General features: G+C 52.9%; 2 protein-coding genes across 2 annotated transcripts in view; one reads left to right on the top strand and one right to left on the bottom strand.

Annotated features, from left to right (window-relative positions):
• Window positions 1-243: 243 nt before the first annotated feature.
• Window positions 244-11328, bottom strand: LOC137899135 (uncharacterized). The gene is made up of 17 exons (XM_068743154.1): window positions 11276-11328; window positions 10329-10457; window positions 9729-9791; window positions 9473-9646; window positions 9269-9405; window positions 8161-8349; window positions 7499-8069; window positions 7255-7414; window positions 6942-7053; window positions 5807-5897; window positions 5509-5595; window positions 4405-4557; window positions 3211-3340; window positions 3058-3090; window positions 2406-2497; window positions 2032-2115; window positions 244-520 (listed from the first exon to the last, which is right to left on the bottom strand). The coding sequence occupies exons 2-17, from the start codon at window positions 10443-10445 to the stop codon at window positions 416-418; spliced, it is 2298 nt and encodes a 765-aa protein (XP_068599255.1). The 5' UTR covers window positions 10446-10457; window positions 11276-11328; the 3' UTR covers window positions 244-415.
• Window positions 11329-12788: 1460 nt separating this feature from the next.
• The window catches only part of cd40 (CD40 molecule, TNF receptor superfamily member 5), a 1542-nt gene continuing 163 nt past the window's right edge, over window positions 12789-14167 (top strand). The window contains exons 1-5 of the mRNA XM_068743143.1: window positions 12789-12911; window positions 13448-13529; window positions 13609-13731; window positions 13807-13950; window positions 14028-14123. Coding sequence (XP_068599244.1) covers window positions 12909-12911; window positions 13448-13529; window positions 13609-13731; window positions 13807-13950; window positions 14028-14123 — 448 coding nt within the window. The 5' untranslated portion in view covers window positions 12789-12908. The remainder of the gene's footprint in view (window positions 12912-13447; window positions 13530-13608; window positions 13732-13806; window positions 13951-14027; window positions 14124-14167) is intronic.

The following is a 14167-nucleotide window of genomic DNA, read 5'->3' as shown; positions in this document are numbered from 1 at the left end:
GTAGCAGTCTGAATCAACAACATCTTTATTTCCTGATGGAGGCGGAGCAACAAGCTGAAAACACAATGTTATGCATCAGATGTCCTGTAGGACGTCACGTAAGACGTCCTCGCCGCGTCTCCAGAGTCCCGCGGGTCGCTCGGGTGTCCCTGTCCGATCCCTCAGTCAACACGGAGATGGACAGTTTGACTTCTGACAGACTCCCCCTCCAGCCCCCCCCCCCCCCCCCATTAATTAGCATGTTTCTGCAATGAATCAGATCCAGAGTAGCATCAGGACAGGAAACGCAGATCTCTGCTGATGCATGTAGGCCGACGCCCAAACCGGCGTTCCGGTGAGGTTAGCTCGTCCAACGAGCGCCGCCGCCGCGGCTGCAGCGGTTATCAATACGCCGTCGCCGTCGCCGTCGCCATCGCTACCGCATCATCTCAGCACGGACCCTCTGGAAGTCGTGGACGAACCCACAGATCAGCCCAAAGAGCTCCTGAGAGTCCTGGTCCGCCGGCTCCCCGAACTTAACCTTGGCAAGAGGAAACGCAGGATGAGCATCTTCCCGTGCACGGCCGTGCACGCCGGCGCCGGGCCGTGCACGGCCGTGCTCACTTCATAATGACTTCATGTGCTGCTTCGGCATGCATCCCCATCCTAACGCTGCGGAATGAGTACTCGCACCCCGAGGGGTTAAGGGTCGCGGCGGCTAAGTGTGCTAACGGGCTCGTTGCATGCCGCCGGCGGCGTGGGCTGGAGATCAGGCCGGCTGCTGCCCTCCATTTAAAATCAACCTTCCAGACTACAAAACAAGCAAAGCTTCACCTGTCCTATCACGTCCCTACTGGGGGCGGGGCTTAGCCAAGCTTTCAGACAGACGCTAGCGACGAACCCGAGTCGAGGACGAAGTCGGGAAGTTATTTGTGATAAAGCGGAGAAGTGGAAGAAAATGGATGGAAGGATGGATGGATGGATGGGAAGGATGGATGGATGGATGGAAGGATGGATGGAAGGAAGGAAGGATGGAAGGATGGATGGAAGGATGGATGGAAGGATGGATGGATGGATGGAAGGATGGATGGAAGGATGGATGGAAGGATGGATGGAAGGATGGAAGGATGGATGGATGGATGGAAGGATGGATGGAAGGATGGATGGAAGGATGGATGGATGGATGGAAGGATGGAAGGATGGATGGATGGATGGAAGGATGGATGGAAGGATGGATGGATGGAAGGATGGATGGAAGGATGGATGGATGGAAGCATGGATGGATGGATGGATGGATGGATGGAAGCATGGATGGATGGAAGCATGGATGGAAGGATGGATGGATGGATGGAAGGATGGAAGGATGGATGGATGGATGGAAGGATGGATGGAAGGAAGGATGGATGGAAGGATGGATGGATGGATGGATGGAAGCATGGATGGAAGGATGGATGGAAGGATGGATGGATGGTTTTGCTGAAGGCGACTTCATGGAGATGATGAATTCTGACTCCTTTAAATCTTAATTTCGATGTTTTCATGGATCGCTCTTCGTCCTGTTCTTCACGCCGCCGGTATCGTCGATCGGGTTCTTCCTTAACAAATAAAGGAACGAGACGAGACACAAAAATGTTCAGCAGCAGGAGCTTTGATGTTTTTAACCTTTAGCTTTGAGCTCTTCCGCTGAAGTCCAATAAATCCCGGCTGATTCGCGGCGACAGAGAAACTTCCGACGGACGGAAAAGAGGCTTTTGGGGAAACGTGAGGAAACATAAAAACGCTCCCGCTTTAAAAAACACGCAAAACAACAAACAAACACACAAAATCAGCTGACCCGAACCCGAACGAGCTGCTTCTGATTAATAAATTAGCATATTCAAGGGCATCGTTAAGAATTCTCCTCCCCTACGACACGACGAGGACGCCCGGCAAGAAAGACGGAACCTTGGAGCCGTCCTTCCAGATGTGTCCCAGTGCAGACACAAAGACCGTCCGTCCACCGCGCAGCGGGACAGTCCATCCCGGAGGACGCACTAAAGACAGGAGGATTACCAGGACGGTGGCGTAGCCCTTCTTCATCTCCTCACACGTCTTCGTCAGCGCAGAGAGGTCCGTGTTGAATTTCTCAAGGACCGTCTGGAGCATTGGGAAAAGCACAAGGGACATCTGGTCGGTCCAATCACTGATCAAAGATCTAAGAGGACAGGGCCACTCTGGACATGTGGACTCGGGTCAGATCAAGGTCGGCCTGAAGGCCCTGAAGACGTTAACGTGTTCCAGTGGTGGACCAGTCCAGAACCTGGGAAGGAATTCTGAGACAGGGACAACTTCGAGCTGGGACGACGTCCCGTAAAAAGCAGCCGACCAAAGACGATAAATAACAAGATCACACCTTCAAAGACAAGAAGACACGTTTCCGGCTTCACCTTCAGGTCCTTGGAGAATTTGGGATGTTCGGAGTTTCCCTTCTTGGATTTCTTTGAATACTCGACGACTTTCTGGAGCTCGTTCTTCAGGACTGAAAACACACATCAGCCGTTTCACCGAATCAATGAAGCGCGTATCCATGACGACGTAAATTAAGAGCATACATCACAGCACATTTCAAAACTTGTTTGAGTATTCATGAAATGAAAATCAGATGACTTGACGCGGTTTACATTTTAACAAAGTTTTTCATGTCGTCTCCTCGTCCTGAATGTCGGAGTTCGATCTCTGTGGATCAATAAATACAGGAAACACTACGAAGGTTCTGTTCAGACTTACGGACCGCCTCGTCTGAACGCTGGGTCAGAACCTTCGGCTGAATTAAGTTTGGAATAATAATAATAAAATGTTTTATTTGACATGATAAATTAAAAGCCAAATTCTGTCCTCCAGATGCGTGTGTGTCGTATTTCGGGTGATGGCGCCCTGTTAGTGCGGCCGGCGGCTGCTTCCGTCATCAACATTTAGCCGCTGATTCCCAGACATGAAGTAAATCCCCATTTCCGTACTGCCGGGATCCCTGGAACGCCGAGCAGGCTTCCCCTCGGTCGGCGTTCCAGGGATCCCGGCGGTAAAACGTGACGTACTCACCGTCGACCTCGGCGGTCAGGCCTTTGATGGAAGCTAGCCAACAGAGAGAGAGAGCACACGCGGTCGTCACCGGACGGCTCTCGCCTCAAAAGCAACACACACAATTTCCTTTTTACATTTTTCCACTTTGATCAAATCTTGGTCAGGAATTACCTCCTGGGACGGTTTCAAATTCCGCCAGCTCCTGGGTAAAAGTGGCTAACCACGCTTCCTGCAACATGATCTGCTCCACGAGGGCGTGCAGCAAGGTGTACTTGGTGTCCCTCCCACGGAGCTGGGAGAGCTGGGGAGGGACAGGTGACAGCGTGAGCAGCAGCGCTAACGCAACCCCCCCGCCGTGCAGAACAAGGTCTCGCCCAGCGGCGGTAAGGGAAACGGCTGCCGGTACAGCAGGTTGTGAGCTAGAACCAGAACTAGCTAGCAATGTTAGCGTATACGTAGCTTCATGCAGGTACAGCAGGTTGTAAGCTAGAACCAGCACTAGCTAGCATTGTTAGCATATATGTAGCTTCATTTGAGCGCTGGAACAAATTACACAAATGAGTTTTACTGAATTTGGGGGCTCTTTGGGTAAATGAGGCGCCGGTTGTGATTGGCTGCTGCCCCGCCCGGAACGCTTCCTGGTTAATTAAACAATAAAATACAATAATTTACATCGGATGGTTCTGCTAAACAGTCCGATGGACTCAGCGACACAGGAAGTGGAACGCAGTTTACCGCTGCGGGACGGCGAGGCCTCGGCTTCATTAAGGAAGCGGAGGACGCGTCACCTCGGCGCCGGGGGCCCGGCCCTTAAACTGTCCCAGCTGAGGTTAAACTAAAAACAAACACTTAAAGCGGTACGTTTGGCAGCCCCCGAGCCCAAAATGAAATTTAAGCATTTGTGGCGTTTTGCTGCATCCGTGCTGCAAATGTGACGACACAAAAGAAACGGTCCGGTCCAGTTGCGTTTTGGCCGTTCGGCCTTTTCGGGGGTGAAAACCAAACTTTATAATATTTATCTTTTGGATGTCGCCGCCCAGATCTGAGCCTCGCTGTTCCAGGTCCAGGTTTTTGAACGCTCCTGAAGCTATCATGCTAACCTAAGCTAGGCTACCCATCTGCAGCTTTTTTTTAAAGATGGGAGAAGCAGGAAACAAGCTTCTCTTTGAACTCTGGGCGAGTCCGTTTCTAAGAGACTGAACCGCCAGCGACCTCGCTGTGTGCAACGTGTAGCATCTCCTGCAAGAGGAGGCAGCGACACCCCCCCGGGGGGGGGGGGCTGGATCAGAGGCCCTGCAGCGTAAATCAATGAGCCCCCTTATTAGCCCGGCGCCGCGTCGCAGCAGAGGAGGAGTCGAGGCGTACTTTGGCTAAGGAGGAGAGGCGGATTCCCTCGGCCTTTTCCTTGCCGGCGTTCCCGTTGAGGTAATTGCCGATGGCGAGCAGGTACTCCAGCACGGAAACAAACGACCTGCTGTTGCTCAGCTCGGTGCACATCCTGGTCTTCTGGTTAATCAGCTGGAAGACAAACACGAGGGACGCGGAGAGAAGTCATCGCATCCTGCTGTTGCTCTTCCTACGTCCTGTCGGCGTGGAAACGGGCGTTTACCTGCGGCAGCAACGGACTCGTCTCGTTTGTTTATTATGGGAAATAGAACATTACAGAACGAATTCCGCTGGAGAACCGAGGTTCCGCCGTATTTTATTTAGAGACTTTTGCTCATGTTTATGCATTTCTCTGTCCTGATTAATGACTCTCACCTGTTCCACCGAGGGCGGGGCTTATCCATCTATAAAACCAAAACCCTGAAGCAAACCCGGCCAGAACAAAACCGCTGAAAGGAAACCGCTAACTCGTCTTGACATTTGGGTTCCACACAAAGACAAATTCCTGCGACGGTACGTAAACGTACGCCGACCCGTTAAGACCTTGTTTTCTTGTCCTGACGACGACCTCGTGGGGCGGGCTTTAAAGGGTTAAGAGCCGCTGCTGTTTTAGTCATGACTTGAAAGAGTCGCTTTGTTGATTCAGCGTTTGTTAAATCCCATTAATTGTTGTTAATCCTGGGATTATAGCGGATGAAGAGGAAAACGAAGACGCGTTCGTTCTTTAAAGCAATCCCTCTTCCTTTGAAGTGACGTTTGCTCCTTTCATTTCAGTGTTTCTCTCTGAAGGCAGCAGAACTTTGCTGAATGAACTCGCATCCATCACTTATAAACCCAGAGTGGCTTTTTGCTCATTAAGCAGAACCGAGGCGAAGCGTGGACTTGATGCGGCCCGTCTTCCCGTCTCCGGCGCCGGCGCCGGTGAAGGCTTTCAGCCATTCTTCCCCAGATGCTCTTTTCATTTATCAGAAGCAGCCCCGTCTCTCAACATTAGCATTTGCGTTCTGTGCGCCCCCGACTCGGCCCGGACTCGCCCCCGACTCGCCCCCGACTCGGCCCGGACCCGGGTCCGACCGGACTCACCGGCTGCAGGTCGCTCATGGTCTCTGGAAGCTCCCTCAGCGTCAGCAGCAGGTCGAGCTGCGAGCTCAGGCAGGGGATGTTGCACATCTGTGTGGAGAGACACGAATATTCAGAGGCATTCATTAATTATTCAGACGGGGGCGTCGCCAGGCTGATTTCATAGAGAAGCTGAACGATTGGCCGAGGCGCCTGGTCAGACGGTACGCTTGTGTCAAATGTCCCAGCAGGCCACCGAAGGCGGATCCTGCTGTTCACCTGTCACCTGCAGGAGCGAGAGGCGGGACAGAGAGACTCGTACCTCCAACATGTACTGGTCCACGATGTGCAGGTCCGCCACAGGTCCCTTGTGGGACTTGTACATTTCGATGTCCTCCGGGGTGGGGACGTACCTGCAGGAGGGGACGACGACGCGTGTCAGATTTTAAACCCGGAACGTTGGCGTTCCTCCTAAACCAATCGGAGTCAGCCCAGAGATCACACCTGGGGGGGCGGCGTCCTGAGGGAGGGGCAGGAAGACTCCGCTACGTAGCATCAGCTGACTGAGGAAGACTCTGCTACGTAGCATCGGCTGACTGAGGATGATGCTACGTAGCATCGGCTGACTGAGAAAGACTCTGCTACGTAGCATCGGCTGACTGAGGATGATGCTACGTAGCATCGGCTGACTGAGAAAGACTCTGCTACGTAGCATCGGCTGACTGAGGAAGACTCTGCTACGTAGCATCGGCTGACTGAGGAAGACTCTGCTACGTAGCATCAGCTGACTGAGGAAGACTCTGCTACGTAGCATCAGCTGACTGAGGAAGACTCTGCTACGTAGCATCAGCTGACTGAGGAAGACTCTGCTACGTAGCATCAGCTGACTGAGGATGATGCTACGTAGCATCGGCTGACTGAGGAAGACTCTGCTACGTAGCATCAGCTGACTGAGGAAGACTCTGCTACGTAGCATCGGCTGACTGAGGAAGACTCTGCTACGTAGCATCGGCTGACTGAGGAAGACTCCGCTACGTAGCATCGGCTGACTGAGGAAGACTCCGCTACGTAGCATCGGCTGACTGAGGAAGACTCTGCTACGTAGCATCGGCTGACTGAGGAAGACTCTGCTACGTAGCATCGGCTGACTGAGGAAGACTCTGCTACGTAGCATCGGCTGACTGAGGAAGACTCTGCTACGTAGCATCGGCTGACTGAGGAAGACTCTGCTACGTAGCATCGGCTGATTGAGGAAGACTCTGCTACGTAGCATCGGCTGACTGAGGAAGACTCTGCTACGTAGCATCAGCTGACTGAGGAAGACTCTGCTACGTAGCATCAGCTGACTGAGGAAGACTCTGCTACGTAGCATCGGCTGACTGAGGAAGATGCTAGCCTGCCTGTTTCCAAAGGTCTAATCTCCTTCAGTAAACGACGGCTTCGACAGGAAGTCCCACCTCCTCAGGGTGGCGATTTGCTCGTCAGACAGGCCGCCGTCGCCCTCGCTAACGATGAACAGCTTGTCCTTCAGCTCTCGCGGCTCCACCGGCAAACTTCTGAGGAAAATATCTGGAAGAACAACAGGAAGAAATGAGGGAGAAATGAGGAAGAAATGAGGAAGAAATGAGGAAGAAAGGAAAACGTCTGCATCATTCGGGAGCTCTTAAAAGCGTTCATCGGCCGGGACCGCGTCTTCTCCCCTCTCTTTGTGATGCTGCCCCCTGCTGGTCGTAGGAAGTAAAGCTCTCAGAACCGTGTTCAGCTACTCACTGAAGTTGTGAGCGATCTTCTCGTTCAGCATGATGTTCTGACCCGACTCGGGGACGCTGGCGGGCCCCGCCCGGTTCCTCACGGCGAACTGCTCAAACAAGCGAAGCGTGTCGATTTCAACGCTCCTGCTGCTCTCCTGCCTCCAGAACGACGTTTCCATCTGAAGAAACGGAGTCGGGAAAATGAGGCTGCGAGAAAACGGCGGTGGAACCGGGTCGCCCCAACGGGGGGGGGGCGGGGTCACCTTGTCGGATCCCAGCACATCCCAGTGGAAAGGCTTGGTCCGTGTCTTTGCTGAGTGCTTCTTCTTGAGGGGTAAAGGTGGGGGCGGAGCCGGGGGCGCCGGCGGAGCGGGGATCCCCGGAGGCGACGGCGGCCTCCCACCTGCCGAGCCGGACCCAGGGGGGGGAGCCTCCGGGACCGTGGGCGGAGTCTGAGGAGGTGGTGCAGCTTTCCCGATGCGACATTTGGGAAGAGGTGCTGAGGGACGACTTTGACTCGTGCCACCAGCTGATAGGAGAGCTCCTCCTCCTCCTCCGGAGGCGGGGTCTGGAACTTCATAATCGACCAGTGGAAAACCGGGAATCGTGTCGCTGACGCCAAGGCCTCCGTTGGTCTCCCGCTCGGCGTTGGCGTTCTCCGCCTCGTCGGCGATGCTGATGTTTCGGAGACTCTCTCTTTCCGGGAGCGTGTCTGCGACCTTTGACCTCCGCCGCCACTTTGAACACTGATTCTCAATCGCCTCCACCCAGGCGTCTCGCTCCTTTGAGAGCGCCACGGTGGAGGTCGTCTGATCCGGTACCGTCACCCGGAACCTGCAACAAATGGGCAGGATGTATTCATGACATCATCATCATCATCCTCATCCTCATCAGAACCAGCTCCTCGGCCCAGGGACCCGCTCACTGGTACTGGTCCTTGTAGGTGACCAGCGTGAAGGCGTCCTGGCTGGGAGCGTTCTGGACGCTGGTGTCTCCGTCCGACAGGTGGATCACGGTGGACCTGGGTCTGGAGGACGGCCCCTCGGAGGAGGAGGGGCTTCCCCGCTGCAGGGGCAGCAGCACCAGCTGGTCCGGGTGGAGCTTGACCTCGAACCTGGGACAAGAGGCCAATCATGTTCATCCTGTGTGTGTGTCTGTTTGTGTGTGTGTGTGTGTGTGTGTGTGTGTGTGTTTGTTTGTGTGTTTGTGTGTGTGTTTGTGTGTTTGTTTGTGTGTTTGTGTGTTTGTGTGTTGTATTGTTTGTGTGTGTCTGTTTGTGTGTCTGTTTGTGTGTTTGTGTGTTTGTGTGTTGTTTTGTTTGTGTGTGTGTTTGTTTGTGTGTCTGTTTGTGTGTTTGTTTGTGTGTGTGTCTGTTTGTGTGTTTGTTTGTGTGTTTGTGTGTTGTTTTGTTTGTGTGTGTGTCTGTTTGTGTGTTTGTGTGTTTGTGTGTTGTTTTGTTTGTGTGTGTGTCTGTTTGTGTGTTTGTGTGTTTGTGTGTTGTTTTGTGTGTCTGTTTGTGTGTCTGTTTGTGTGTTTGTTTGTGTGTTTGTGTGTCTGTTTGTGTGTTTGTTTGTTTGTGTGTCTGTTTGTGTGTTTGTGTGTTTGTGTGTTGTTTTGTTTGTGTGTGTGTCTGTTTGTGTGTTTGTGTGTTTGTGTGTTGTTTTGTGTGTCTGTTTGTGTGTCTGTTTGTGTGTTTGTTTGTGTGTTTGTGTGTCTGTTTGTGTGTTTGTTTGTTTGTGTGTTTGTTTGTGTGTTTGTGTGTTTGTGTGTTGTTTTGTTTGTGTGTGTGTCTGTTTGTGTGTCTGTTTGTGTGTTTGTTGTTTACTTTAATGAATCATTTTACCAGTCTTCCTTTGAACCTTTTGTAGAACCGAATCAACCCAGAAAAACGAGCAACATTTGTGTGAACTTTTCAAATGTTTCTAAACTTTTTGTAATTTTCCTTTTCGGTCACACAACTTTGTTGTTGGATGAAGTGTGAAGCAGAACGGTTCTGGTTCTGGTTCTGGTTCTGCTTTGGGCTGCGTTCGTACCTGACCCATTTGCAGGACGCCAGGCCGCCGCGGTACAGAACCAGGACGCCGTCCCGAAGGCTCAGCGAGTCGTCGTTCCCCTCCCCCGTTTCGCTGTAGATGTTCTGGTGGATGATCCGGTTCAGAAGTTGGATCATCTGAGCCAACAGAGACAACAAAGCATGAAGACACTGCATGGCGGCAGCAGAACCGAGGCAGCAGAACCTTGTGCTTGTCCTCCACCGAGGTGGCCTCCAGCTCGTAGTCGTGCTGTCCTCTGAAGGACACGGAGAACTTGGACCCGGGTCCGTCGTCGCAGCGCCGGACGGCGCCGAACGCCAGCCGGCGCTTGATGATTCCCTTCTCGATGCTGCACAGCTGTTTGGTGCTGAAGTCGATCTGGACCGCCACAGTGAGAGGTTCTGGCTTCAGCACACGGCCCCGCGGCTTTCATGTGTTCCTCTCGTTGTTCCGGACTCACCTGTAGGACCCGTTTCTGCCACCGGTACCGGTTGTGCTTGTGGACGCTGAAGTTGAATTGTTCCTGCAACAGGTAAGAACGCAGGTGTCAGTTCCTGCTCACACCTTTTATATCCTCAGGTGTGTTTCGTTGTTGGGCCTGAAGCGGGCAGAGACGGGTTTATTTTAGAACCGACCCGGCAGGCCCGGCAGGCCCGGCAGCTTGTCTCTGTGCCGCCACCATGGACAGACCGGCCGGGTTTCCCCTTGTCCAGATGGTTCGCCTCTCATCCTGGTTCCGGTGCAAACCGGGCCGGACCGGGTCAGCAGTGTGGTCCGGGTGGGTTCTGGTGGGTCAGGGAGCTCGGGCTGTCTTTGCTAGCATCCTACGTGCTAGCATTTAGCTTCGGTTTCATTGCCTTCAGGGGGGGGGGGTCATATCTACATCATGGGGGGGGGGGGGGGGGGGGCATATCTACATCATGGAGGGGGAGGGGGGGGGGTTGCAGCTACTAATGTTGTGCTTTTCTCTCGATGGACCTGAAAGCCGAGCCGCGGTCGCTCTCAGGTAAAGGTGAGGGTTCTGGGCCCGGTGTGACTGGTTCAGAGCCGGTACCGGTACCTCTTCGGCCCGGTTCTGCCGGTCCAGCAGCAGCTTCTCGTCCTCCTTGGCCTGCTTCAGAGCGCCGTCGATGGACAGCTCGCCGCTCTTCACCTTATGCATGATGACGAGCTGCATCTCGTTGCTCAACTGAAAGCACGGCAGAAAGACCGTTAGGGGTTAGTTAACGGTTAGTTAAAGGTTAGTTAATGGTTAGTTAAAGGTTAGTTAACGGTTAGTTAAAGGTTAGTTTAACGGTTAGTTAACGGTTAGTTAAAGGTTAGTTCACGGTTAGTTAAAGGTTAGTTAACGGTTAGTTAAAGGTTAGTTATATGTTAGTTAAAGGTTCGTTAAAGGTTCGTTAAAGGTTAGTTAAAGGTTAGTTATATGTTAGTTAAAGGTTCGTTAAAGGTTCGTTAAAGGTTAGTTAAAGGTTAGTTATATGTTAGTTAAAGTTTCGTTAAAGGTTAGTTATATGTTAGTTAAAGGTTAGTTATATGTTAGTTAAAGGTTCGTTAAAGGTTCGTTAAAGGTTAGTTAAAGGTTAGTTATATGTTAGTTATATGTTAGTTAAAGGTTCGTTAAAGGTTAGTTAAAGGTTAGGGTTACAGTTTGGGTTGAGTATTTGCATAGTCACAGGACATACTATTCTGGGGGCACAATGAGTGGACCCGGCGGTACTGAATGGGTTAAAGGTCCGTGCAGCTTCCTTTACCTGCGCCCTTTCACTGGCCTTCCACACGCATGACGCATGCTAATGAGATGAGCTCGTCACACGCATGACGCATGCTAATGAGATGAGCTCGTCACAGACTTCCTGCTTTGTGCGAGTAAAACTACGAACAGCCGGGAAGTCAGGTTGAAACGAGGAAGTAAAAAAATCCCCCAAAGATCCCGAAAGGGAACCAAAAGTGTTCTCTGAGCTGCAGAGCAGAACCTCCCACCGTGAACCCAGCTGAGCTTCTCACCTGCGGCAGCTCCTCGGGGGTCGGTCCATTCTGGACAGATTGTCCTTCTTCTTTGGTCCTGAACTCGGCATCAGAACTCTTCAGCGTTCACACACATCCACGAACCCAGTCGAGCAGAACGCGACCCGGTTCTGCACAGAACACACAGAACGTGTGTCCTGCACGGGTTCTGTCTGTCCCACGGGAGCCAGCCGGACGTCTGCTTCTGGCTGAGCTGTGATTCGTGTCACCGCCACCCTCTTTCAGCTCCGGTTACACGGCTTCCAGGTAAGACTGGGGCTCCGCCCACAGAGACAAGTTCCAATCGGATTACTCGTCTGCACTTGTTGGACAACGTGTCTGAGCTTCATCCGGGACAGTGTGCCGCCTGGTGGACGCCTGGTGGACGCCTGGTGGACGCCTGGTGGACGCCTGGACACCAAAGACATTGATAATCTATGCTGTTGGAATCTGAATTTCCCAGAGGGAGTAATCCCCAAAAAAACATCTGTCTGTTGTAGGTTCCCCCAGAAGCACGGTTAGGGTAGGTTAGTGTTGGTTAGTGTAGGTTAGGATAGGTTAATGTAGGTTAGTGTTGGTTAGGGTAGGTTAGGGTAGGTTAGTGTTGGTTAGTGTTGGTTAGGGTAGGTTAGTGTTGGTTAGGGTAGGTTAGGGTAGGTTAGTGTAGGTTAGTGTTGGTTAGTGTTGGTTAGGGTAGGTTAGTGTTGGTTAGGGTAGGTTAGGGTAGGTTAGGGTAGGTTAGTGTTGGTTAGGGTAGGTTAGGGTAGGTTAGTGTTGGTTAGGGTAGGTTAGGGTAGGTTAGTGTTGGTTAGGGTAGGTTAGTGTTGGTTAGGGTAGGTTAGTGTTGGTTAGGGCAGGTTAGTGTTGGTTAGGGTAGGTTAGTGTTGGTTAGGGTAGGTTAGTGTTGGTTAGGGTAGGTTAGTGTTGGTTAGGGTAGGTTAGTGTTGGTTAGGGCAGGTTAGGGTAGGTTAGTGTTGGTTAGGGTAGGTTAGGGTAGGTTAGTGTTGGTTAGGGTAGGTTAGGGTAGGTTAGTGTTGGTTAGGGTAGGTTAGGGTAGGTTAGGGTAGGGCAGCGCAAGTTAGAATATACATAAATGATATTCTGTGTACCTGGTATATGAGGTCCTATATATAAATGTATTAATCATCATATATAATGCTACAAAAACAAATATGTACATATTTATGTATGCAGTATTTTGTATACATATACTATTCATTTACATTCACATATAATACTATATTGCAGTAACGAGTTGGTTACTTATGTATTCATGAATAGGTAACACGTGACCCCGTCCAGCCTTACCGGACGAACCTTCTGTGTTCCGGTTCTTGCTGCGAGTTTGTTAGTCCGGTTCTGAATTCGGTTGCTGCTTCGGTTCTGGTACCTCAGAACCGATACTCTGTTTTCCATGCGGTTCCGGTGCCGCGGTTTCAGACAGGAGAACTCACGCATGACTTTACCGGAAACCCCCCCCCCGCACAGGAGAGCCCTCCCCCGGAGGAAGAGACGGGACAGCTCTCAGTCGGGACAGACGCAGACCGGAGCAGAGACGAGCAGAGACGAGCAGAGAACCGAGCCGAACCGAGCCGAACCGAGCCGAGATGCGTCGCTGGTCCTGTGGGTCGTCATGGTGAGTAGCCACATTGATTATTGGTTCCGTCCGGAAAGCGTGATGAGGTTCTGAAGGAATGACGTCAGTAATAAGAACCATCCGGTACCGTTTAATCAGCTGTTGGGTCGGCACCGCTCGCTTGTTGTCTCATAAACTACTTTCGCTTTTGTTTTCGCGTCTGTTGGATCAAAGGGGGGGGGGGGGGGGGCGGGTCCAGCTGCGCCCGAAACCGCCAGTTTCCGGTGAACGCTTGGGACTTTCCGCCACGCCCCTTTCAGACAGGTGTGATTCTGTTTTATCAGCTGTGTTGTTGCGTCAGCTGTTTGTGACGTCACTGTGATGATGATGATGATGAAATATGATCCGATTGGTCCTCCGGGTCCGGATGACGTCATCAATCAGCACCAATGATCAGAATGCTGTTTGGGACAGGATTGATATTTGATTTGCATGACCTTCATTCGGGACTGCTCGGAGCGCCCCCTAGAGGCCGCTGACGTCACAGCGACGTCAGCGGAAGGCGGCCCCGCCTCTAACCTGCGTTTCGTCTGCAGGTGACGGCGGCCGCTCAACCGCGCTGCGATCCGCTCACTCAGTACGCACGCCATGGAGAATGCTGCACAATGTGCGGCCCAGGTAAGCCGGGCCTCACCTGTCCAGGTCCGCCCCCCGGCCCGCCGGCGCTGACCCGTGTCCCCGTGTCCCCGTGTCCCAGGCACCAGCATGTCGTCCCTCGGGACCTGTCTGGAGCCGCAGTGCCAACAATGTGGGACGAACGAATATCAGGACGGACACAGCAAGGAGTCCAGGTGTCGGCGCCAGCCGTACTGCGACCCGAGTAAGCCCCGCCCACGCACGCCCGTCCTCCGTGTGGCGGCGCACAAAGTACCGGTTCTGTCCGTCCTTCTCCCAGATCGGAACTTCCTGGTTCCCGCCTCGGCGAGCACCAGGCGGAGCGTCTGCGTGTGCAAACCGGGCTTCCACTGCGCCGCCGAGGAATGCGTGACCTGCGTTCCACACAGAACCTGTGAACCGGGGCGCGGGGTCCGGTCCAGAGGTACGGCCCGTCTCCGTGTCCCGCCTCGTGTAGCGGCGCCTCAGCGGCTCGCTGACCCGCCGGCCGTCCCCTTCCAGGGAACCATTCCCGGGACACGCTGTGCCAGGAATGTCCTGAAGGAACCTTTTCCGAGGAGAACTCCAGCGAGGGCGTCTGCCAGAACTGGACCCGGTGAGTCCCGGATCAGTCCCGGATCAGTACCGCCGCAGCAGGCGGG

The sequence above is a fragment of the Brachionichthys hirsutus genome, chromosome 2, assembly GCF_040956055.1.
Source record: "Brachionichthys hirsutus isolate HB-005 chromosome 2, CSIRO-AGI_Bhir_v1, whole genome shotgun sequence".
Taxonomy (NCBI): domain Eukaryota; kingdom Metazoa; phylum Chordata; class Actinopteri; order Lophiiformes; family Brachionichthyidae; genus Brachionichthys; species Brachionichthys hirsutus.
This window is presented reverse-complemented; position numbering and strand designations above follow the sequence as displayed.